This window comes from Stegodyphus dumicola, chromosome 1 (genome assembly GCF_044657685.1).
Source record: "Stegodyphus dumicola isolate Sdum_Otavi_A_Nest chromosome 1, ASM4465768v1".
Taxonomy (NCBI): Eukaryota; Metazoa; Arthropoda; class Arachnida; order Araneae; family Eresidae; genus Stegodyphus; species Stegodyphus dumicola.
The window spans coordinates 257836032-257863879 of NC_140768.1; the positions used below are offsets into that span (position 1 = coordinate 257836032).

At 31.6% G+C, this 27848-nt stretch overlaps 1 protein-coding gene across 4 annotated transcripts in view; it reads left to right on the top strand.

The window, feature by feature from the left end:
- Nucleotides 1-7812: 7812 nt before the first annotated feature.
- dbo (Kelch-like protein diablo) overlaps nt 7813-27848 on the top strand; it is a 33176-nt gene continuing 13140 nt past the window's right edge. The window contains exons 1-6 of one of the 4 annotated variants that reach the window (XM_035353579.2): nt 7813-8056; nt 11775-12044; nt 13310-13582; nt 19058-19216; nt 23000-23210; nt 27090-27273. In XM_035353579.2, coding sequence (XP_035209470.2) covers nt 11796-12044; nt 13310-13582; nt 19058-19216; nt 23000-23210; nt 27090-27273 — 1076 coding nt within the window. In that variant the 5' untranslated portion in view covers nt 7813-8056; nt 11775-11795. Of the gene's footprint in view, nt 8057-11759; nt 12045-13309; nt 13583-19057; nt 19217-22999; nt 23211-27089; nt 27274-27848 lie in introns of all 4 variants that reach the window. The other 3 variants (XM_085827363.1, XM_035353578.2, XM_035353577.2) reach the window with 3 other exon arrangements.

Consider the following 27848-nt stretch of genomic DNA (forward strand, 5'->3'; position numbering starts at 1 on the left):
CGCCAAATCTACGAACCCCCTACGAACGTGAAGGAAGAAAATAACGTAACAACTGGTGTCAGAAGAATAAGAAGGAACGCAACAATACTATCAGCAACTCTGGAAACTTTAATTTGTAAATATGAAATGATTTATAAATAAATAAATAAGAGACTAAGAGGAAGAATAAGCTGTAGACAGTAATTGTTGTTAAACTGATTAGTATCTTACAAATATTAAAAATAAATCTCCTCTTCATTTGATGTACGAGGTACAGATGACGTTGGCTGTCATCAAAGTAGGGAAAATAAAAGCTTTTTTTTTTCTTTTTTTTCCCCCAACATGACATGAATGGATTGAGATGTTTAAAAACTTCAGGGGACAGAAAAATGTCCTGGAAATTGTTATAATGTATCTATTGTTCCGTTTTCTTTCTGACACCAGTTGTTACGCTATTTTCTCCCTTCACGTTCGTACGAGGTTCGTGAGGATTTGGAGTGAATAATGATAATACTGCTTGATGAAATATCGAAACACACTTTATTGGCCAGTAATGTCAGGACAGCTCCAAAACACGTTTTTACAGTCGTCGATGAACTACTATAAACACGCCGACACGATCAGCGACACAACTTTCAGGTTATCAAGATATCACGGTGAAGAAGACAGCTTCGCTGCAAAGCACCAGAGTACAGCTCCCAACTCTGCTTGGTCGTTCTCGGAACTCCACGTCCTCTCGAGCTCCACGCTACAACTCGCGATGCACTCGACGACACACAGAGCACGGCTCCCGACTCTTCGGTTCAGTCGTTCCCGAAGCTCAACAAGTTCTCTGGACGATGCACTAACCGCGATACACTAAGAAGCTCTTCGATGCACTCGACGACCCACTCGGCACTCGCTGGCCGGCTGTCAACTCGATCGTCTCCGCACGGATTAACTAGACGAGACACTAACTCGTAACTAACTCGCACTCCAGACGAGGCACTCTGACTCGCCCTCTCGATGAAGCGCACTCACTCGACGCGGACCAGCAGGGTTTATATAGCTTTCGGCTTGTGTTCGAGAACATTCTGGGCTAAACTGGTAAGTATTCGTTCCAGAAGGTTCTCCATCCGTCCATAACATATCGCCAATTTTGTCGCCAAATGTTACCCAATAGGAGATTTCTGGCAAAATGTAGCAACCCTACCTTCCTTGCTTTTTTATGGCAAACCTAAAACTGCTTTGTGGGGAAGCCATCTTACCGTGCCTGTACATTTCGTAACAATATTTTAGTTTAATTATATTATGTTATAGTGTAGATATAATATAGTAAGATGAATCAACTTCTTCAAGTTTTTATTCCCCATGCATCAGCACTGGTTTCGATTCATCATCACAATACCTAGGTAAGTAAGTTTTGTCTTGTGTTTTCTGGATTGCACTGTATCTTGGATGAGTGAAAGAAATATTTTTTATTTTAGTGATGAGGCTATGTTTTAGTAATAATAATAATTAATTTAGATTTTTGCCTAATTTTTTAAAGTAGTCGTAAATGCAATGATATATCTATTATATATATAAGCGGCTTAAGTGTTTGTCGCCGATAGTTTATTGGTTGCTTGCGTAACTGTAAATTGTTTTATTCCCTGTGCAGTGCAGCGCGTGACAAATATTATGAGAAAGCTAAGCCGGAAAAATTAAAAATACAAGAGCACGTGCATTTAACATCTAATAAATAAATTTAACATCGATATATAATAGAACTCGGAAATATGCAACCGCCAAAAACCGGCAACGATGAAAAAACAAATAAAATAAAATGAAATAAATAAATTTATTATATGCGGCTTAAGTGTCTGTTTGTCGCCGATAGTTTATTGGTTGCTTGCGTAACTGTACTAGCCAATGGGGTGAAGTTGCCACGGCACAGGGTTGCCGTTTCAATTGAGGCGTAGAAAATTTCCTGTAAAACTTGCATTTGCTATAACCATTAATCTCAGGGCCAAACGCTTAAGCGTGTCGGCATTTTTTTACCTGAGCCTGCATTTGGACACGGTCAACTTTATGTTGCCTGGTCAAGAGTTTGTAAAAGAGCGGACGTAAAATTAAAAATAATTGATGGTCCTCTGCAAGGCGAGATTAGAAATGATGGAAAGATCTACGCAAGAAATGTTGTGTACGAAGATCTTTGACATGTGAATTAACATTTTATTATTTAAATTACCTTTATTTATTAAGCTAGCGGTGGCTCTTAAGAAATGTACCGCCAGTAATTTCCTTCATTGCACTCTACTTTAAGCAATTAAGTAAGTAGATGGGGTAAAACCCGTGGAGCAGTAAGCAAAGGCGCGTACTCGGCGCCTGCCCTGGGTAATTCAGTTTGAATTAGCAGACACCTTTGTACAAATCATTTTAATTACAATTCATAATATCTAGAACAGCGGTCATTTCGTATGACCGTCGGGCTTTTTAGTACAAGATAACTGTGTTATAAAAAATTAACATATACAGTGAAAGAAATTGCAGTACATATTCCTATTTATACCTTTTTAAATCGATCCCACCAGCTGCTGAGCGGTAAAATCTGTGAACACTGATAGTTCGGTCCGAGGTTCGAATTCCACAATCGGGCTTGCTACATGGGCGTCATTACCAATATATCTGTAATTACCAACATATTTCTCGTAACTTCTAAAAGCATAAAAACATTAAGGCATACAAAACCTGTTTTAAATAAATAAATAACTATATGTATATGTAATAATAAAATTCCATAGTCAAAAATACACTTGAAATTCTAACTGTATGTTCTTTTCATTTTTAATGGCGACGATCTCTTATTTGAAAGTACGTGGAATTAAATTTACAGCCCTGTAGTCAAGTTGTTTTTCCCGCCTTTTCTACACGTACAGTTATAGAATGTTCTGGAGATATTTAAAGCGAACTGGAATGGCTGACGAGGCTGACGTCATTTCTTGGAAGCTCCGCCTTTCCAGAGGCTATAAAAGGACTCGCAAAGGAATATCGGGGTCTTTTCTTTAATGTAACGATGCAGTAAACTTCATATGAAAAGTTATTAGTAATTCTTTTTTATTTACTCCGGAAATATGATTTTTGTAACTTCTATTTCTCCGGACCAATAATAAATGGATCCTGTTTTTTTAAAGTTATCGTCTGATAATTTAAGCTACGACTACATCTATATTTCTTCACCAATCTATTTATTCCGGGAAAAAGCTGGTACATTCCATATATATAAATGTATTATAAACTATACAGTACAAAGTCCGAAATGCGGACTCGTCGGGACTTCGGTGATTCCGGATTTGGGATTTTTCCGGCTATTAGATCATCAATTTAAATCTGGTAAGATGGGTAAGATGGCATGCAGAAATTATACAATTAAACATATGAAATCGTAATTTATAAAATAAAGAACAATTATGATCTAAAGGGTATCAAAATTTACAAAAAAAAGGCTTAATATTTATTTGTTTACTTTATTAAACATTTTATTCAATGTAAATTGTTTAAGTTTCTTCCACAAAAAATTCCAAAAGTTCCTTTTTCTTTTTTCTTATGTCATATACAGTTGACTTTCCAATACCATACTCCTCGCATAATTTAGAGATGGATATGTCTTTATCCATTTTTTGCAGCAAATTCACTTTTTGTTTAATGGACATCGAAACATGGTTTCGCTTTGTAGATCCTTTGGCAGCTCCAGAATTGAGAACTCTTTTCGACATAATCGAAATTTCAAGCTTAGTTTGTATAAAATTGCCGTAATAATAACAGTCTGCAAAAAATAATAAGCTGGATCAAACTAAAAGATTAGAGAGCAGCGCAGTCCGTTACATTAACTGAAATGCCTTAAAATCAGTAAAGATAATTTTAGTATAGCATAATAGCGTTCGTTATACATTATTGCAGTGTATCACAAGATTGGCGACGAAAGCTAAGTTGTTTCGCTAAATTTTGTCTTGCTCCTATTGCGTACTGAATTAAGCCTGAATTGTATTAGTTTAGTTATTTACTATACCTACGTTTATTTCTTGCATATGCTTAAAACTAATCTGAGCCCTGAATAAATAAACTCCCACATATACATAACGCTTTATCTAGAGCCGTTACTGCATAGTGCAGTCTCTACGGGTCCTAAATTCTGCTACAAAGCGCCTTCCTAAGTTCTAAATTTTCACCTCATCTAAACTTTGCATCCCAGTGCTTTCCCTAAATCATACAAAACTTCTCATCCCTTAATTTTCCTGTGCTTCCCCAAATTCCAAAACGTTCATCTTCCCTAAATTCTACCTTCCGGTGCCAACATATTCTGCTCTGCTTCTGGGTTTATGGTGAATAACATATCAGTTATTCTTAATTAAAATAGCACTAAAATTTTGGCCTATGAATTTCATTAGCGAAATCTATTTTTAGCATATAAAAAGAAATTTTTGTTGAATTTTTCCTCGTCAACATTTCTTAGAACATTTAAAAATCTATAATCATCGCCAAGCGCAATGTTAGCACAAAAGGTTGCCATTCTCTTGTTATTCAATTACTAATAAAAAAAGTTTAGATATCACTGCCTGAGTTATTACTGAAGCTGTCATGTATTGATAAACATGCGGTGATGAAACCCAAATGTAATAAATAATGACTTGCCAGGTCGACGTCAGGGATAAGTGAATGTTTCGGTAAGTGCGGCGAACAGCGGTAAACGGAACGGAACGTTTGAGACGTATGCCAAGCAGATAATCAGCTACGGAGATAAATTATTAATCTCACAAATTTATGCTTACATTATTGTTTTTCCATAACGAGGTATTTTATTTAGTGCCTAAGTGAAATTAAGAATCGGAATTTTTAAATGAAAATCTCCGCATGTTTTATTATGAAAGGAAAACTAAAATGCGCATTCGTAAAGCATACCAAAAAAAAAATGTTTGTGGTTTTGAGCTTCGGATTTTAGATCATTTCGGATAATCGGACTTTGTACTGTATTAACAAATGCAGTGAAAGGGAATTGCAGTACATATTCCTATTTATCCCCTTTTTAAATTTATTCCACTAGTGGACGAGCGGTAAAATTTCTGAGCACTGGTAGTGCGGTTCGAGGTTCGAATCCCGCCAAGAGGCTGGCTGCATTGGCGTCATTACCAATGTATCTGACATTACCAACATATCATTGGTAACTTCCAAAAGCATAAAAGTTTAAGGCACACAAAATCTGTTTTATATATACATACATACATATATATAACTGCATTATAAATATATTAACAGATGCAGTGAAAGAAATTGCAGTATTTATACCCTTTTTAAATCGATCCCCGCTAACATTGGAAGTTCGGTCCAAGGTTGGAATCCCGCGAACGGGCTGGCTGCATGGGCGTTTTCGAGGTTTTCCCCATGTGTTACGTGAGTATGAGCTAGTTTCCCTTAGGATGTCCTTGTTTTTTGGTTGCTATGGGTTACCAGACTGGCAGCGTTGAGTTGTAGAAGGCAAGCCGCCACAAATGTCTTAATTATATTTTAGTGAAACTAATATATTTGCTGTTTTCCTATTTCACATATAAAGAAGGGGTACATACTTTTAATTTAAAATTGTAATTTTTAAACTAATGTATATATCGATGTACTTAATTTCATGTTTTGATGAGTAATTTATAAATTTATAAATTTTATGTTTTAAATTATAATGTATTTTTCTCTACTTTTATTTTAATTTGTAGTGTATAAAAATGTAATACATTAGCACATGCATTAAAGAATATGCAGTACATAATGCTACATTTCAAATGTAGAATAACTAAATAATGTAGAATCGTCAGCATCAAATGCATTATTTCTATCGCGAAATAGTCGAATTTTTCACATACCTTAAGAAATTAAAATATTTATTACGTACACTTCCAAAAACAATCCGTGGCCTCCGCCGTCCTCAGTTTAACTCTAAAACGACAGTCAGAAACTTAAACGGCAGCTGTCTAGCTGGCGGAAAAATTTCCGTCACGTCGATCTCTGTATTGATCGAGACGATGACACCAGACTCGCTGTCTGTCGAGTAGATCGCAGAAACGGCCCGTTCTTCTATCTCGACGGTGTCGAGACTAGGGACCTTGGTCTTCCACATGCCCATATTCGTAGGAGGATTACGTCATTCAAAATTCGATGGCTCTATGTACCGTTCTTTTACCACAAAGCGAGAAATATGCATACATTTTTGCAGATTTTTCATTATTTGATTTCTTTAAATATTAAAATTTAAATATTAATTTTAACACACGGCGATAATACTTTGTGGCAACAGTTGAAAAAGTCATTCGCCGTTTGTAGTGAATCGACGCAAAATCGCAAAACGAAAACAAGTCCTTCAGGGACAAAGCCCCTTGGAACTAATAATAAAAAGAGGGAGATTTTATGAGAAAATTTTCTTACCTTCTTGTGGTCAATTGAGGTGACTATAATTTCGAATAAGGAAATACTAGCAGCATCTACCTATCGTTGTGTAATGAAGAATATATCATGTACAACGCAGAAACAGTAAAGAAAATGTAACCTGAAATAATAATAATAATAAAGACTAACAACTCATGCGAAAAGTGAGGGCGGGGGTTGTATAGTTATATACATCGACCAACGTCCAGTTACTACTCATTCCCACAAGAAATTCCTGACATCAATTGTCAGGGGTCTAGAGGGTCCTGGAAAGCATAGCCAGTGAATTATGAGTTACTGATGAGGAAGTCCGCGTCGCTTGGGTGTGGAATGTGAGGATAAAAGCATCTAAAATACGGGAAAAAATCTAAAAATACTGGACAGGATGGAAGAACGACCTCTAATTTAGTAGAGAAAATAATTTGGTAGGAAAGGAACGCTACTTACTAGGTCCCGGTTTCGGTACCGCTCAAGATTATGAAACCGCTGTTGGAAAGTATAATAGCGCCTCCTGGCACGCAAAAGACAGTCCTGAAAAGGAAAAAAATATATTTATTCCAGGAGATAATGATTTATTGTAAAAATTACCGTTCTTTCGGAGCGCTGCAAAAGTGCTTCTCGAGATTTCTGAAAAGCAAAAGAGTAGAATTACGTTACAGCTAACACAGTAATCAATTACTTTTATTCATATTCAATATAAATTACCCAGATCAACTTTTATTAACTGTTAAATGCGCGTGCTCCTGTACTTTTACTTTTCCAGCATAGCTTTCTCTTAAACTCTTCTCGCGCTTCATTGCACGAGGGAATAAAACAATTACAATTGTAATTCTACTAACATTAGTGACCTAAGTATAAAATTCCTAACATTATTTTACGCTGAAGATTTTAATTTTGCAGTATCTATGAACGATTGAATAGTTAATGCAATGTTGATAAAATTAAACCCTTCTTCATTGCTACTTACATAATTTACCCAGTTTGATTATTTCTTTAGAGAGCAGATAAATTGTTCTCAGTTGAGTTTGGAGGCCAGTTTCGCACATTACCTAAGCTCCAACCATATTACCAAAGTTCCTACAAAAAAAAATTAAAGGCGTCCAAAAATTTCACAGTGTTGGTGTAAACGTATGCAACAGGACCACAAACACAGTTTTTGCTATAGCGCCTTTTCGGTTGAGCTTTACAGAAAACATCGTAAATATGAGTTCTGTATGAAGTTTAGAATGTGCATTCTCTTTTTTCTAATAGTTTCAGTTTGTAGCCACAAAACGATGCAAATGACTGGCAGCATTGATTTATATTTATTTACAGATTACAGGTGGCTAACATTTACATACGCTTTTAAGGATGCTTAGTCAAAAATGGGATTTTTATGTAAAAATGGGACAGACAGAAACAGAACTGCGCTGTCTCGTTTAAAACAAGATGCCTTATCAGCCCACTTAAGTTTAAAAAAGTATACGCAAGTGCATTTCGGGGAATTTAACTGTGACCTGTTAAGAAACTCATGTAAAAAATAATAAAAATGTCTAACATCAGCGACAATTGAACTGTTTGCGTATGTGGTAGTCTAATAAGAGATACTAATTTTAATTAAACCTACATATATATCTTCTTTTTCAATGGATATTTATTATAATAGCTGAAGGTAGGTGTATTAATTTGCATTGTTCTACAATTATTATTGATATCACTTTGTTGAAAATTTTTCTCCAATTATTTGTATATCCGAAATGATAAAAGTTCTTTATAATTAAAATTTCGAGAGTGAGTAACTGAGGTTTAAAGAATTGTAAAAACTGATGTAATCTGTAGCAAATTATGACGAGCATCGTATGAATGTATGCGGTCATTGAACGTGAAGTTTGAACAGCACTTATCCATAATTTAGTATATTTTGGAATGTAAATATTTTACATAAAATTTAATCTCCAGTGTAGCGTAGTTAATTTATATTCAGATAATAAAAACTGTACGTAGAAATTCTTTAAAGTTAAGAAAATGTCTGTTATGTTGTTTTCCGAAAAAAAATGTTGATGATTATTTTGATTTTCAACTTATTCATATTTCGTAGTATTGGGTGAAACGATTCCACTTTTAATTCTTTTCTAATAAATGTCGCATGAATGTGCTATTAAAATAGGAAAATGATTTGTTATTAAAATAGTAATAAAAGTGAAGTAGTAAATCGTCAATAAATACAGTGTGAGAAATAATCGGATCGATCTTCCTTGGAGCACTTTTAACACTTACAGCTGCCATTAAAATAATAATAATACAGTAATTTATAACAATATTGGCTAAACTGCAGACAGTAACAGGTTGTGCTATATGTTATATTTTTCTCAGATAGTGTAAACATATGTAGTTATTAGCTGTTAGATTTCACTTGAAGAAAGGTGGATCTAGTTTTGTGGAAACCTTCTGTGTAAGAATGAAGTGCACTTCTGAGTAAATGCATTCATTAATGATGCTTTCCTTTTGGTGATGGTTATAATTATGAAATCAAATAGTCTCAATTTGTAATCCTGGAAATGGAAGTAGACTTCAACTGGATGATAAAAAGTTTTGATGAACTACACTGTTCATCCTAACTGACATGTTGCACCATTTCAGAGGAGGGACCAAGGGAAGTATTAGAGATTATGAATAAAGACATGTTCTCTGTCACATTTTGAATAATAACTGAAAACAGGTCTATTTTTCCTAATCTAAAATATTATTGCCAAAAAAAAAGTCCTTAATTAAATATGAAGTCTGGCTCTCTGATGAGATTTGGGGGCCTTGGTTAGTTGCAGTTGACCGTTTTTGCATTGGGAATTTTCAATCGTAATATAATTTCATTTTAATTAATTTTTCATTTATGATAATTGCTCAGTATATTTCAAGTGAACATTTGTTTCCTTCCATAATTTGTGTTAGGTGGTTATGTTTTGTATTGGTATACTTTATTTTGTATGATATATATTTTAAGAACAAAAGGGAGCCATAATTTTAATACATAACTTAGTAATTTATAACTTAGTACTTCAAAATGCAAGTTTTTGTAACATGAAACTTTATATCAAAATATAAATTTAATATGATATCTACTTCATTTTTTTTTCAAACATACATACAACTCTAATTTCCAAAATTTAAATTTCATTTATATGAAGTAATTTAAACATCTCTCTACATAAGGTAATAATGCTTTTTTTCTTTTTTTGTGATAGTTAAGATGTTTTTATTGCAGGTTATATAAAGTAGAAGGGAAGAGGCAGAACTAAATTTTGTTTTAGAATTAATTCACTGTCCAGTTAAAAAGAGTAAATCTTTTTGTGGTTGTCACCTCCCTAAAACAACTTTTATTAAAAGTTACCAATATTTCTTGAAGCAAATGTAAACTTCAGTATTGAATATCACTTTATTAAACCAGCTACCTGTTTAAAAAAAAAAAAAAAGAAAAAAGAAAAAGAAAGAAAGAAAGAAAGCTAGAACCTAGTCCGATCATTGTATAATGGGAACTTAAGGGAAGAAATTAAGTTCGTATAAAATATGAGATGTAATGAATTATTCATCAGTTTTTATCTAAAAAACAATGAAGTAATTCCTGACAGTTCATACTTTTTTTTAGTGAAAAGAACATGTGGTTGAAAAATAGGTTTTCTAAAAATTTGTAATTTTTAGAAAACTTATTTGTAATTGTTAATTTTTCTTTAATATTCAAGTATGATTATCAGATAACTAAAAGCCAAAATTAAAAAAAAAAAAAGATCACATCTGTGCACTACACAAAAGAAATATCTACTTACCTGATTTAGAAATTCCTGTGTCTTCAGTCTGTGGCACACAAAATTCCTTAACAGCATCCAAAAATTTTCCTCAAGCCATGTTCCCATTCTAATGGAATGCTTTATATGGTGAGCATTTGTACCTTTCTTGCGACAAAGCTATCTAAACAATCTTTACTTTCGACCATACGCATTTCCTTCATACAAAGAAGACACTTATATTTCTGTTGCATTACATCCAACAAAGTTTCTTTTCTTCTGTTCTCAACCAGTTAAAAAAAAAGAAAAAACCTTCTGCTGTCTCGTTCTGTACCATCAAACACCCAGTTTACCACTGGTAGCCATTTTACGATGCAAAGCACACAATAGGTATGCATCCTAACTGATACTCAATGTAGAAATATGCCCTTACGAATATTTTCCCATCAATCAAATTCGCCGCAATCATGCAACCAATCAATTGGGTCATAATAGGGTTTCCATAACATTCAACTACTCGGGTTACTATAAATAAAACAGCGACTTAAAGATAAATGAAACAACCACTTGGCAATAATCCAAGGGGCACCCTAAAATTATAGGCTAGCCCTTTTTATTTTAAGAGTATATTGCAATTTACTTTTATTCAAATTAAATGCAGAAGTCGACATTTGATAAAAAATCGAGTCGGTAATATGTCAATTATTGAATAATAAATATTTAGTAAATTTTATTTGATAGGCCTTTAATGATGTTTGATTGTAAAAACAGCCTGGAAAAGTGGAACAGTGATTGTGCTGCATTATGACAAAGCACCCTTTTTCTTCAGCAGTTATCAAACATGTAATATCCAAATTGTTTGCTGTTTTAATAACTTCCAGTTCTGATTACTTTTTCCTCGTATGAAAAAAATAATTTTTTGTGACTGAAAATTTAGTGGCATAAGCATTTCCTTATTAAAGTTGCTAATTATAGTAAATTGACTTGTGAAATCTGTAATGTGCAAATTTCAAATGTCACCAAAGGCTTAAGCAGTGAGTACTTTGATTAGGAAATGTCCAATCATGTTTATATATGGATATACTTTGTTTATTATTTATAAAATAAAAAATTCATAAATAATTTTTCTTATTTTTTTTAATAGTTCATCATAAAAAAGCAGTTAATGTGTATTCTGTTGACTTAAAAATATTCTGACTGATAATTTCCTCTGATGTAACCAGCAGTTTTTTATGTGTAATGCTCAATTATTTACAAAATATGATTATTCAAAGCACACTTGCATTTATTTAAGAATATGGGCATTAACAATGCATGGTCCATGCCAGAATCTTAAACTTTACCTAGCAATTATCATAACAGCTCAATTTTGATTTTTGACTAAGAATTACCCTATTTGTCTCAAATTCCCAAGATTAGTTGTTCTTGTAGGCAGTGATATATATATATATATTTTTTTTTTTTTAATTAAACAGCAGGTGATATTTCTGCAAATTGTGTGTAAAACTTGAGAAATTTTGTAAAATATTTGTAAATTGCTTTTAAGGTATAAAAAATCAGTGCTATCTGCCTTTTATACATAATATTTATGAATGATAGTTTTTCTTATTTTAGGGTGTAGAACCTGAAGACAAGATGGGGGAGATTTTACATTCAGATTTAGAATGTCCTCCATCACCTGCTCGTCTTGAATACACATCAGACAAACATCCTCGTCATACGCTTGAAGCAATCAATTTGTTAAGGAAGCACAGGGAACTATGTGATGTTGTTCTTATTGTAGGAACACGCAGGATATTTGCTCATAGAGTAATTTTGTCAGCATGCTCTCCATACTTCCATGCCATGTTCACTGGTGAGCTTGCAGAAAGCAGGCAAACAGAGGTAATTCTTTTATTTATATATATATTATATATATATATATATTTTTTTTTTAAGCTGAATTTAAATCTCTCAATAACAAGGTTTTAAAGGCTAAATTACACATTCAAAGCATATCAGAACAACTGTTTAGTGCATATTCTTTTTCATATGATATACAACAGCCAGTTATGATTTATCACTTTGAGGTTGCCATGTAAAGAGATAACAGGTTCTCCATTTCAGACTCTGAGATTGCTAACAAAGAATAAATATTCAATTCTCTTCAATAGTTCGATGCTGATTTGGTGAAAACCTAAAAACTACAACTCTCTGTGGAAGAGAGGGAAAAATTTATTTAGTAGTAGAGCCAGTAGAAAAAGTATTTAAAGCAGTTGTTCATTTAAAATAGACAGATGTGTAAAAGTGCCTTTGAATCTCTTGTAAAGTTATATAATTATGTAACATTTATTATCCTAGTTTATGCAACTTTTACATGTATTTTTATAACATTTATATCATTTATATTTATTTATATCGTTTTATTACCATAGGTTGTTGGCATATTTACATCATTTTATAACTGTAGATCATTGTAATATTTATATCATGAAAATGAGAGAAAACAAAATAAGCATTTGAGATGCTGATTAATTATAATGGAATGATTAAGGGAGATCTTCATCTGTATGTAACTGAACTTAGGCTGGTATGATACTGAGTAGTGTTGTCATTTAATGTCAATGCAGGTAACTTAAGAATGGAAGGAAAATGACTTTGAGTATCTGAGGAATAGGGTTAAAAAAACATATTTCAGTATTTTAATGGATCATAGGAAATTATAGGACTACCAAAAGTCATTGGTGGAAAAAAAGGGGTTAATGCATACTATATACATAATATAAACGTATAAAAAGAAAGTTTAAAGTAGATTACATAGATGATTTTATTTCAAAGTAGAATTGTTCATCACATGCTGTAAAAGAATCCACAAAAAAATTTTTTTAAAAATAGCAAGTGTTTAAAATAATTTTAGATAATTAGCTTCAAATTAGTGTTTTTATTTTTGTACATATATTTAAAAAGCCTTTGGATTGATTTTTGCCATTTATAATTTTTTAAACAATGTGTAGGATTTCTTGAGTTCAGTTCCTGTAATTTGAACATCTTTGCCTTAAGGTTATCCTATTTTAATTGCTCCAATTTATAGTTATTGTGATGCATTATTTTGCCAGCTGTGATTAAGGATTTATCAAATCATTATTTGATACTGCATCTTTGAATTTCAGGTAACAATTAGGGACATAGATGAACATGCTATGGAGCTGCTCATAGATTTTGCTTACACTTCTCATATAATAGTGGAAGAAAATAATGTTCAAGTTTTGCTTCCTGCTGCCTGTTTGCTCCAAATGGCTGAAATACAAGAGGTGTGTTGCGAATTCCTTAAGCGACAATTAGACCCATCAAATTGTCTTGGAATAAGAGCCTTTGCTGATACACATTCTTGTAGAGAGCTTCTTCGCATAGCAGATAAATTTACTCAACATAATTTTCAAGAGGTAATTTTTGTTTCCTTGTTGTGTATTTAAATTTGTAAAATTTTAGCAAGAAAAGCATGCCATGTAAAATAAAGTGAAAGTAAACTAATCATATTATAAGATATCGTTAAGATTCAATAAACATGTAAAGACTGAAGTGGTTTAACCCATTAACTGCCAAAACTACAAGGAATGATTCTTTTCTCATGAAAATAATAAATATTAAATTAAGCATTTATAACATAAATTTACATTGAAAATATATAAAAAAAAAAGTTTTTACCTGTGGAAAAAGCGAGTGTTTAGTTCGCGCAACATCAGCGGAATAAGACTACAGATGTTTACTGATAGAATTGTACTCGTGTGCGATGTTTCCTTTGAGTGGAGCACTGGATTACTTTTTAGCTGTACAACGTTTTATAAATCACTTTACTTGTAATTAACTTAATATTAAAATATACATTACATTTCTTTGACAAATACAGATTATTTCATTTGAAAGATTCAAGCATGAAAAGCTCCACTACAATCATGATGTAAAGCTACATTATATACTTTTCATCTATAAACAGTCTGGCTATGGCACTCTTTACAACGAAGTCTTTTGTTATAATTGGACTTTATGATAAAAAGTCTACCATCTTCATGTAATAGTTTTTGAATGCTGAATTTACTAGGTCTTCCTGTTGCTGATCTATTTCTGGCTAATTCTACACTCTCAATAGGAGTTTTCAAAAGGAATAATGCAATCTCGTGTATGAAATCTAAAAGACACTTTTTGTTTCCAGTAGTAGAAAGTCGTGATATTTAGTAAGTTAGATATGGTCTCACCTTTTCATATTCCCACACTGCAAATGTGATATCGATTCTCGTACAATAGGAATAGAAATGTCTTTATCAAGTGACCAATACATTTCTTCTTGAGGTAAAGAATATCTCGTAAGCAATAATATTTCAATAAATCTTTCCATATAGGCTTCAGATGCAATAAATTCTGGGAGATTTTTTTTGCTGAGCATATATATTTGTCCGTTCAACGAGAAGAGAGTAAATGTCTATACCAAAAAGAAAATCGAAAATCTCTCCAGTAGTTTTACCTTATATTTTGTCTTTTATAGTTTCTCTTCTATCTCTTTCTTTATTTTCTTCCAGAGACATAACTGACGATTCCTTTTTTTATCCATTTCAAGTTTTCAGTTTTCTGCTTTTTAAAGATTTTCTTATGACTACCACTGCTTTTAGAAGGCTGAAACTTACTTCTTACATGAATTTCAACTTTCCCAGCAATATCATTAGGTAAAATATCATTATCATTATTTAAAACATTGTCATTCCCTTCTTCTTCATCAGTAGCTTCTGCAATTTCTGGGGGGGGGACAACAATATCAGTTTCATTCTGGTCATTATTTACGTTATCATCATCTGTTTCTTCATCGAAAAACTCTTTGAAAGGCTTCATCCAATGTAAGATACCTTGTTATAGGCATTTTTAAAGCAGCCAGAATGTGAACCAGAATATCGAAAGGAATGAGTAAAAAAGGAGCTCCGTTTCCTGCTGACATTGCATCAGCACAACACCTGTTTTCCTTTCCTTCCCAACACAAATATAAACATGTGATTGATGTAATGTTCTGATAAATGGTGACCTTGACTAAAAATAGATCACTTATAAAGACGGCGATTCTTTCATTACATATTTTCGGCAAAAATATCCGGTCGAAAATTTTGCTTGAATTTTGGTTAAAGTATGAGATTAATTATTATAAACAAAATGATTGTTGAAGGCAAATATTTTTTTTACAGGAATAATCTTCGTAATATTCCCTACACAAAATCATCTGCTGGTACAAAATATCTTAGGTAGTTATTTATATAGGCATTTATTTTGACCGTTGCGTCAACGCAACACCAGCGGCTAATGGGTTAAAGTTTTGCCATTCCCCCTTTTTTTTCTCTGGTGACTTTGTGACCAATTAACCTTATATACTGTTATGAGTTTTGTATACTGTAATGTGAAAAGTCTGAAGAAAGTGAAACTTTGCCAGAAAAATAATATTACAAGGGCAAATACAAGTTAACATTGGTGTGAATGGCTATCTTGCTAAATTGGCAAGATGTTGCCTTGGCTATGGTTTTGGTATCGAATATTGCTTGCTTCATCAATATCTTTTGAAATAAAATACATTAAAATAATTTGAGCTATATGTAACATTGAATTTTGTGTGTGTGTGTGTGTGTAATGAATTAAAAATTTTTGTAATGTAGAAACTTTCCAGAAATAATAACAGATAATCAGTTCATTACTTATCATAGGGTTTTCATGAGCATAACAGTCTGAGACATCACTTTCTAATTCCTGCATTTAACATGTTGTAAGTTGAAACTTTAGAGAAATTACATGCATGATTTCAAAACTCAGCTTTGGAAATATATTTTAGATAGGATAAAAAAATGAAGTAGTAACATTAACTTTTAATTTCATTCATATCTTGTATCTATAAACTTAATTGCTTTAAATTGGTTCTCTCTAAAAAATGATGTTTACTTTTATGATGATATGCATGGATATTGTGTGAAACAGTGCTTCTCAAATTGGGTCTGTGAAAAATTATGAAACTGAAGTTAGACAACAAGAAACATGCATTTAATGTATTTATACAATTTAAAATAACTTATAAAAGAAACCTGGGTAAAAATATATTTCAGAGTACACCTTAATGAAAATTGGCAGTTTTTTTTTTTCCCCCACCATTCTTGTTTACATCCAGTGCCCTCCCGAGTAAAATTGCATCCAAAACATAATACAATAGAACATAATTAAAATAAAAAATATATAATCTCAATAAACTGCATTTTAAACCAAACAAGGAAATAACATAAAAATGGAAATATAGGTTATCTAATCTACGCAGTACAAAAAGGAAATACCCACTTACCTTATTTAAAAATTTCTGTTTCTTCGATGTGTGTGACACACAGAAATCCTTAACAGCATCCAGAAACTGTCTAAATTTATCTGAACTAGAATCTTTATATTGCCATCACCACATAAATTCACAAAAGTAAGAATAAAAATTATCCTCTGTAGTGTTGCACAAGCTCATTCAAAGTCATCTGAACGATATTTACGTTCGGCATTTTCTTCATACAAACAGGACACTTATAATGATTACTGAGTAAATCTTCATTTACACAGCAGTCAATTAATGCTTGTTTTCCCATTCATTCTAAATCCTACAGAAACTTCAAATTAACCTTATGACAGATGGCCATTTTATAATGTACAGCACAAAATAAGCAATGTACTTCTTGCATCCAAAGCAGAAATAAGCTCTGCGAAATTAAAATAACCGCAATGGTGCATTACAACCAATCAACATTCAACTACTCAGGTAATCCAAGGGTAAATGAAACAACTTGGTGATAAATCCAAGGGGAACCCTAAAATATAGACTAACCAAAATTTGAAGAGAAACATAAAGTGATTTAGATCACACAAGTAATAAATTTAATACAAGATTGTTTATATTGGAAACAAAATACACGTAGAATGCATTTCTGGTAGTGTTTCTGTTCTGTGCTCAAGAGTAAAGAAATGTTTCAGTGTAACTTAGTTCAGTGTATTTTAAAGTGTTAGTTTTCTTTGGATATTTATCTTCTTTTTAGAATTGATAAACAAATATAAAATTTTTACTTATGCTAACTAATCAGGATAATATTTTACCATTAAAAGCACTGTTCTTTTAAAATATGAACATTGCAGTATTTTGCTGTCATGGAGATTATGCTAGAATAATCTGGATTTATTTTCTGAAAAATTATGCGTTTGTGTTCGTACCTTAAATTCATTTTTTAATGAAGAAAGTTTAAAAACAGGCACTTTTACAGTAAAATATTATAACATTTCCGTAACTTGCAGTTAATCCTTGGTCAATAAATCCTTCATTGCTAGAAAGACAATTCTTTAATTCAAAATCCTTTCATGATGACATGTATGAGCACTGCTGATTATAAAAATATCGGTTTGACAACTGGGTATAAAACAAAAATTTAAAGAACAAATTAGGTACAGTACAAAGTCCGTAATCCGGACTCGTCGGGACTTTGGCAATTCCGGATTAGGGGTTTTTCCAGCTTATAGATCTTCAATTTAAATCTGGTAAGATGGCATGCAGAAATTATACAATTAAAATTATGAAATAAAGAGCAATTATGATCTAAAGAGTATCAAAATTTACAAAAAAAAAAAAAAAAAAAAGCTTAATATTTATTTGTTTACTTTATTAACCATTTCTTTAAATGTAAGTTGTTTAAGATGCTTCTACAAAAAATTCAAAAAGTTCCTTTTCTTTTTCTTTGTGTCATCCAATGCCATACTCCTCGCATAATTTTGAGACGGATATGCCTTTATCCATTTTTTAAAGCAATTCCACTTTTTGTTTGATGGACATCGAAACATGCTTTTGCTTTGTAGATCCTTTGGCAGCTCCAAAATTGGAAACTCTTTTTGACATAATCGAAACTTCAAGCTTAATTTTTATAAAATTGCTCTAACAGTCTGCAAAAAATAATAAGCTGGATCCAATTAGAAGATTAAGGAACAGCGCAACCTGCAACATTAACTGAAATGCCTTAGAATCAGTAAAGATAATTTTAGCCTAGCTTATAACGTCCGTTATACTTTAAATGCACATGCGTAAACACATTACGTGCATGCATAAAGCATACCAAAAAAAAGTTTGTAGCTTTGAGGTTCGGATTATAGATCATTCCAGATTGTGGACTTTGTACTGTATATTTTTTATTAAGTTTGTTAAAAGAATATCAGACTTAACAAATTGAACTTCTCATATTGTACTTCCTTTTGCAACAGTTTTTATGCTAGGCAGTTTTTTCATCAATGGTGAAAATGGTGCATCTGTAAGTAAGAAATTAATTTTCTAACTTTGTGCCTGACATTAAAAAAAAATGTGTAATTCAAGACTGAAACCTATCAAAGTCGTTGAAATCTCAAAATGTTTTATTTTTTAATATTATTTATTTCATCGTGTTAATTTTGTCTTTTTTTTAAAATTAAAAATTGCATTTAACATTTAATGCAAATAAACATTTCTTTTATAGATCCCTTCAGTCCAGTACTTGCTGACATATACATGTACTGTTTTGAAGTGAATTATTTGAAAAACTATCTTTTTGTCTTTGGATTCACTATCTAAATTTTTATTTTCTGATGGTAATAAAAAAGATTTATGCCAAATTTTATCTGTTATGAATTTGATTGGCCCAACCATCCAGTTTACTTTGAAATTGAATCTAACAATTCCTTTTCATTTCTTGATATTATAATTATGTGCAATGAATTCAATTTCAGCACCACTGTTTACCATAACATTTTCTGTTTGATGTTTTCTTGCTAAATGATGTCACCTGCTAAGTAAAAGATGGTCTCTTTTTACTCTTATGCATTATTCAGTTTGGAAAAAAAATTTTTTTTAGGTAATGGAAAGTGAAGAGTTCTTGTTGCTTCCTGTAAACCAACTGATTGACATAATTTCAAGTGATGAACTTAATGTACGGAGTGAAGAACAAGTATTTAATGCTGTTATGTCATGGGTAAAATATAACATTACTGAGCGAAGACAGCATTTACCTCAGGTATTTTTATATTGTTTTATCAGATTAATTTAAGTTTTTTTTTTTTTTTTTTTTAAATGTAAACAATTTTGGTAGTTGCAGTTTTTCCTTCTGTGATATATTTTAAATACATTGTGAGGAAAGAGAGTGCAAACATTGTACCTATCTTTTAATTGAATGCATAAAGTTCTGTTTTCAGTATTTTATTATAGCCCTGTCAAGAACTAAATGGTTATAAAATGAAACGTTTATTGGGGGGGGGATGTATCTGAAATGAGATGGGTGTTGCTCATTCCTAACTCTTGATGCATTGTCCCTCATCTGACATTGAGAAGTGTCTTTTATTGTTCTAGTGCTAACGCACTTCTACGCTTCCATTGCTTACTTTTTGTCATACCTTATTTATATTTTGATAGCATAATCACTTTCTGTTTTCTGGATCATATGCTCCTACATTTGGCCACCTTTTATTGTATTTTAAGATTAAATAACATGGATACTGCATTATACAGTCAAAAGTCGTTAATCCAGACTCGTCGGGACTTCGGCAATTCCGGATTATAGATCATCAGTTTAAATCGCGTAAGATGGCATGCAGAAATTCTAAAATTAAAAATATGAAACCGTAATTTATGAAATAAAAAACAATTATGATCTAAAAGATATCAAAATTTACAAAAAAAAAAAAAAAAAAAAAAAGCTTAATATTTATTTGTTTACTTTATTAAACATTTCTTTCAATGTAAGTTTTTTAAGTTGCTTCGTTTTATGTGATAATACTTTCTCTTTAATTCTATAAACAGACATAATTTTTTGTTCAGTTACAAAGTTCCACTGTTCAAGTCCCATTAATTGCTGTGCCGAGAATACCAACTAACTTGTCAATCAAAATTTTTTCGTTTTCACTAACCTCTCTGTCACATTCGTCATGTCTTTATCCATTTTTTGCAGCAATTCCACTTTTTGTTTGATGGACATCGAAACATACTTTCGTTTTGTACGATCCTTTGGGAGCTCCAGAATCGGAAATTCTATTTGACATAATCGAAAGTTCAAGTTTACTTTTATAGTATTGCTCTTACAGTCTGCAAAAAATAATAAGGCGGATCCGATTCGAAAATTAAAAGGAGCAACGCAATCATCAACATTAACTGAAATAGATAATTAGATAATTTTAGCTTATACCGTCCGTTATACATAAAACGTGCACGCAAAAACGTATTCTGCGCTTACGCACACACGTAAACGCCTATGCGCATGTGTCAACGCGGCGCATGCGCAGAAAGTTTTTAGCTTTGAGGTCCGGATTATGGGTGTCCGAATTAACGACTTTTGACTGTATCAGTTAAACATTATTCTGTACCTATTAACAGTATATCAAATGGAAAAAAGAGCTGTACGAGTTTCGGAATGTTATCGAAGTGAAGTTTTCATAATGAAGTTCTCTGTGATGAATTCATCAGGCTAGAGCTGATGACTTCATGTAGCATATATAACTTTCTTAGTCACTAAATTTTAAGAATGGGTTTCTCCTTGTGCTACGGCTTGCAAGATTTCCTAATATTTTTAACCTGGAAAAGCCTTGTTGAAAATTTAATGAGTTAGAAATAGAAGAAAGTGGAAAATAAACAGAAAAACCAACTAAAGTTGGCAAAAGTTGTTTAAATTGTACGTAGCATCACAATGCTAATTTATTAAGCTTGAGAAATAAATTAGAATTCCCGTTTTCTTTTTTTTTTAGTTTCTGTGATAAACAAGGAATGACATTATTAATTATTGTCTCCCCAATAAAGCTAGTAAGCTTTCATAAAACTTGGTGGTATGTTAAAGATGATGTGTGCATACCATATTTATCAATATAATAAATATTGTGGTTTTAAGAAAATTATTGAGAGCTGCAAATTTATTTTTCTTATCCATAACACTGAGTTTGCAAAAGCATTAGAAGAGAGAACATTTCCCCAGGAGAGAGTCACATTTAGATGTAATTTTAAGGTATCTTAGGCTGCAATATTGAGTATTTGATAATTTTTAAAAATGCTGTGACTGATGGAGGACAAAGAGATATTTATACAGTGAATTATATAATGAAAAATGAATTCTAAATAACTAGAATACTTATTCATATTGTATAATAAGATAACAAAGAATGGGTTATTTTTCCTAACATTGTTTTTAAATGGTACTTATTTTCAGGGATACTGCAGAAACTCAAAGTTGAATTATTGAGTTTATGTTGTTGTTGTTGTTCTATATGCTTCAGCAAAATACTTAATATATCATAATTGCAGTACTTATGAAACTTTCTGCTGAATGTTTAATAACATTTGTAAACTACAGCTGAAATTATCTTCAGTTATTTCCTTTTCTAAAATTACAGATGTAATATCAAAATTTTTAATCATTCTAATCTTGAATAATTTATTATTGTGTACTAAAATGTATTCTTCACCTGAATCTGATTCTTTGTTAGTAAATAAATATGGGACTTTTGGTTTTAAGCTGCAGTTTCACCATCAAAATTATTATTCGAATATGGTATGAGAAAAACTTAATGAAAAGTTGAATTTTTATTTATTATGAAAAAAATAGTAAATATAGTGGTTCTGTATCCATCACACTCAGTTTCCTTGAAACAATACTTTATAACTTTAAAAAGTGGATTGCTTCCAGGCACAAAGGCTGCTCACGCAGGGGGAAAAAAAAAGAAAAAAAAAAAGTAAAAGCTCTGTTTGGGAGTGGAGTTTTTATGTACCTCCTTCAGATGAGGTGAACTGCTTTATACAATTTATAATACATACCACATATAGGAGCTAATCTGATTTGTTGGGTTAAAAAAATCTTTATTCATGTGCCAGATTCTTTTTGAGTCCTTTCAGTATCATTAACAAATAGTAATCATTTTTAAGACTGAAATTAAAACATATCTGGGGTTGACACTAAAGTATTTAATATTTAACAATTAAAAAAGAAAAATATAAAACAGAAATTTTAACTATTTTGTGAAGAAATAATCTAAATGCTAAATATATTTATCTAAATAATTTAAACATTTTCAAAGTATACAAATAAGAGTAATAAGTCATGTAATTATTAGGCTTAAATGTACCCGGCAAAGTGCACTTTTGCAGTTTTTACAGATAAAAAGGAATTATCACTTATAATTGCAAAAAATTATATATTATATACATACATATTTATGCATACATATTTTATGCTTTATATTAAGCATTCATCCCAGAAATGAAACAGTAAACCTGCTTACAGGCACTTATTTCTTTTGTTCTGATGGGACTTTTGTGAGAATTACTTTTAAGAATAGATTCAGAGCATTCTCTTCAGATTTTTGCAGAAAAATATTATATTCCTGGACATATTTTACTAGTTTAATTTTTTTTTTTTTTTGCGGGGGGGGGTGTTAGAAAATTGCACTAGCACGTATTTTAAAACTCAAAACTGTCCCTCCCCCCCCCCAAAAAAAAGAAAAGAAAAAATTCTGAACTTGGAATATAATCAAAATAATGCATGTAAAAGTGGTGAAATTTGCTTATTGAAGCTGTTACAAACTTGGTTTCTAGTGTTTAGCACATTCTGAAAATTTGATAACTTCTTGTTGCACTAATACATAAGTATCTAATTATTTTGCACTTTGCTAGTTTGAACTTTGAACAAATGCTTTATAAACTTTTTTAAATGCGATTTTACTGTTAATTCTCTGAAAACTATTTTCCATGAAAATTTGTAATTTTTAACACAAAATATGTGTATGCATTTTATTAAATTAAAATTATATTTTTGGTACAGGTCTTACAACATGTAAGGTTACCACTTCTCAGTCCAAAGTTTCTTGTGGGAACTGTTGGTTCTGATCTTCTCATAAAAAGTGATGAAGCATGTAGAGATTTAGTTGATGAAGCTAAGAACTATTTGCTTCTGCCACAAGAAAGGCCTCTTATGCAGGGGCCGAGAACAAGACCTAGAAAGCCAGTTCGTAGAGGTGAAGTTTTGTTTGCAGGTAAATATCATATTAATTTCTTTTCATAAATTACTATTATTAATAATTAAGCATCAGGATACTTCTTAATATTTAAGTTCTCCAGCTTTTACTTTCCATAAACATTGTTTTGATATGCATTATTTGTATGGATATATTGAATTTTATCTTTAGTTTAGCATAAAGCATTTTCATATTTAAAATTCATATTAATTATAGAGGTAATACCAGAATGATTGGGATATCAAGGCTCAGAAATACTTTGTAGTGTTAAAAAAGACTCTGGCAAAAGGAGTCTATGCCAGCCATCTTGCAGTTTTGCTTCATGATGTTAGGTCTTGATGTAACTAGTTCAGAGTTGTAGGTAGTGAAAGCTGCATACATAATTATGGTAGATTTGACTATGATCTTCTCAATAAGTTAACATCAAACACATACTAATGCTTTTATAATGATTCTGGGTACTCTTAAAAACTTAAGACATGATCTGATTATGCCATCTCCCTGACCTTCATGCCAGATGATTTAATAATATGAATGTCCTTTTTCTTGAAGATAGTGATTTGATTTCTCATCATATTCAGTTGATTCTGTTGTTGCCATGTAGAACTTTGGGGCATATTAACCACTTAACTGTTTTATTTACATTTGTAAGTAGGAAAACATCATTAAAAATAATATTTGTAATATTTTAAGCATTTAGAACAACTTTGATACTTCAAGTAAAACAATTTTTTCTTTGGAATTTGTCATTTCTTCCTACACGAATGCCTAACAGGGAACTTGCAATTATGAACTTGTGTATATATATATATATATATATTCCAAAAAACAGTTATTAAAAAAAGCTGGCATTTGCCTTTTTTTTTTTTTTTTTTTTTTTTTTTTTTTTAAGATTATTTGAATTAGATAATGAAATTTTTTACTTAAATCCCGTAGGGAAGGTGATTAATGGATGGCTAATTCAGATGATCTAATATTTAAATGTAAAGTTAATTCCTCTCACCACATCAATTTTACTCTCCAGGTGTGGCTCAGAACTTCAAATTATATTCTTAAAATACAAAAGCTTTTTCTGGCCATTCCTTTCCTTTTATTAATTTTACGGGCTAGTTTCGTTTCAAGTAGGTTGCAAGCTCTCTAGCTTGAAGAATTACGACTTTAATTAACGTAACTGTTTTTTTCTTTTCTTTTCTTTTTTCAACTGCTTTCTGGCCAGTTTTACCAATTTTTGGAATTAGCCATTTTGTATTTTCCTTCTGTTACTTTCTAAAATTTACTTTGAGCAAGATGCCATTTTGATCAAAGTTCTGCCATCTTCGGCCATCACCCCCCCTCGATTTTTTAGTCCAATTTTTGCCCACTGTCAGTTACGTTTCATTGGCCATAGCTTCATGACATTCATTTACTCATTAGCATCGTCCCACCTAATTGGTGAGCTTAATTCTTATCTTTTCTGGAGGCAAACGGCAATTTTTAGCTCGTAGCTTTTCACAGAAGCAGTCTTAGATACAGGTATGTTTAAGATATTTCCTTTCCTTGTTTTAATTTTGGTCATAGCAAGACCCAAATTCTTAAAAAGTTTTTATTCCTTCTTTCACAAAGTTTTAACTTTTCAAGCTAAGTAGGTATTCCTTTAAAATAATGTATATTTTGACTAATAGCAAATCGCTATTTATTTTATTCTGTACATTTGCCTTACCAGGCTAGTTTGTGTAGTTTTTTCCTTTCACCATTAATGTGTTTCTCATTTTCTTTTAACCAGCGGATGCGTTAGGAAATGAAACAGAAAAATTTAGACTTAAGTTTTATTAGGTATTTTTATCGGTTTAATAGTAAAAAAAGTTTTTCCATGTTTAATCTCAATTCTTGATGTTTTGACAAAACACGTTATGGAATTAGCTGGATTCGAAGCTCATTGTGCATTTCACTTGAAATTTAGTAATTTTGCTTGTGTTTTTAATGATTTTTGTGTTTATTTAAAAATGTTTTAGGATTGTTTAAGTTTTCATCCACTTTTTTTAACATTCAAATTTGATTTGAATTTTACATTCACTTTTTATTTGTCTTTTTTTCTATGTCAGTTTTCTAGTTAAGTATTTCATATGTCTTGTATTTAAACTTTTTGTAATTGCGTTTTTTACATAGTGTTGTTCTACAAAATTTTACATGGGAACCACATTATCACATTTGCTTTTAACCCCTTCGAGCCGGGTAGCGAAAACGCACGCTTATCGCGGAGGCCGGCAGTGTCTTCCGCGAGCGTCTCTCCAGGGCCGGGGACTTTTTTGCTACTAAGCCTAAATCCATGAAATTTCCGAAGTATCAACGCATTGTTTAATAATGCTCTATAGAGTATTTAAACGGCTTATGCTTTATAGATATTTTTATATATATACTTTAATTACCTTATTTCTTGTTTAAATGCATATTTTACACATTTTATTTTAATTACTCACCATTTTATGACTTTTAACATTATACATCTGAAAACTAAATATATTACTTAAAATTCTCTTTTTGTATGAAAAATTTTAAAACAGGGATCTACACACAGTCCTACGTTACATTCCTTGAACTCGTAATAACTCATTTGCCGTTTTGGAGGATTTTTCCGGGAATGTGAACAAACGAAGCATCGCCGTCTCATTTTCTTATCAGTCTCTTCTGAACAAAGTTTTGGAAAATGTCTTTCAGTTAATCTTTCAGAATCAATATCTGAAATATTTTGCATCATTTCTGCTATTTCATGCTCTGTTAAACATTTTCGACGCTTCGACATTGAAACGGTAAAAACAGAAAGAATTAACATCTAACAAGATCTAATTATTTTCTAAAAACTGGACTGTAAAAGGAAATACTCAATGCTTTAGCGCATATAAAACTTTACTTACAATAAACAACTACCATGTGCGAATAAAGTGCGATTTAAAGAGACGTCATAAATCACGCCATTCGGAAACATTTAGTTCCCCATTTGTTTATATAATCAAAAACACGTGTATGTGAGTCATGCTTCTCTCATTTTGAGTAGAAGGTCTAATGTACATGTAGCTGAAACCATATGGACATACAGTGCCATCTTGTGGCAGAAATTATAGTTTGAAAAACGTTCCAAGGTACTGGCACAAATACGTGACAGTCGGTAGAAAACGCAACAATGCTCTGGCATGCCTGCGTGTCGGCCGGTAGATAAGTGTGTTATACGTGCCAGTCGGCGCGAAGGGGTTAAGCAATAGCATGAAGAATTTCCTTTTTAACTTATATTTTTTAACTTATAAATATAATTACAATTATGTTTGATAACAATTACTACAATTACATTTACTTAATGCACTGTCTTGCGAGTCTTTTCCATTTCCCCTTTAGGTAAAGTCACCTCTAAAAATATTTGCTAGTCTTAGCAAAGCTGATAAACATCCAGGAAGACTTTACCTTCTAACACTGCATGCCTTTCAATCAGTCAAACAATAGTATTCAGCCAAAGCTATTAATTTGTTGCTTTACTACCAATATCTAAGTTATCTAGAGAACTTTCACTACTCCCAAATTCATTTCCAGACATTTCAGATTCTGCTATTGATAATTTAGCTAGTTCTCTCTTTTAATACTTTTTGAAATTTTTTTCTTCTTAATTTTGTTAAATGAAAATTAATGCAAAAATATTTAATGTAACTTCGAATATTGCAAGTTATAGTAAACAATGTAAGTTTTTTCACACATTTTTTTTCACATTTCATAAATATTCCCATTTTATCAAATTAATTATGAATATCAAATGTTTATATGCTATAAAATTTTGTGTGTGTGTATATATACAAATTTTATTTATTTTAGGTCATTAAGTTCTTATCTGTTTTTAATTTTTTTAACCCTTTTTATATTTTTAAAAATATACAGTTGGTGGTTGGTGCAGTGGAGATGCTATAGCGAGTGTTGAAAGGTATGATCCACAAGCAAATGAATGGAGGATGGCAGCGCCGATGAGTAAACGGAGATGTGGAGTTGGTGTAGCGGTTCTAAATGATTTATTATATGCTGTTGGAGGCCATGATGGGCAGTCTTACTTAAATAGCATTGAAAGGTAGGGTATATCAATTTCTCTTGTGTTAAATTGTTACTTAAAAAATAATGAAAGAAATGATAATAAATAATGATTAGGATGTAAATAACAGATGTTAATTTTTTTAACACTGAATTTTAAACTTTCAGTGGTTCCAAGATTAAGCAATTCTTTCTTCTCAAATATATGCGGTATCTGTCATAAATTTGTAGTGTGTGCTCAGATAGTTTGTGTCCACTGTTTGTGCGTAACTGGAATGCAAGCTGAGCTTGTTGATAAACCATCAAAAGGTTAATAAGGTGTATTAAGAACTACACACTTAACATATCTTTTTTTCTTCTCTCTGGGCTTAGAGAACTCCATACAAATTTTTGAGTTGAAGAGAAAATTGGAAAGAATAGTCAAGCAGATAAATTCAAAAAATCAATAAAATTGCTGTTTCACAATTAGTAGTCTTTCCTTGGAAATGTTACTGTTTATACTAAAAACTTAAATTGTTACAAATTGTATGCAAAATGAGTTCTAAAAAATGTTGATTGTCATGCAGAGTGCATTTCTGATTGCTGTGACTAGGTGGATGGTGAAAATTTGGCCAA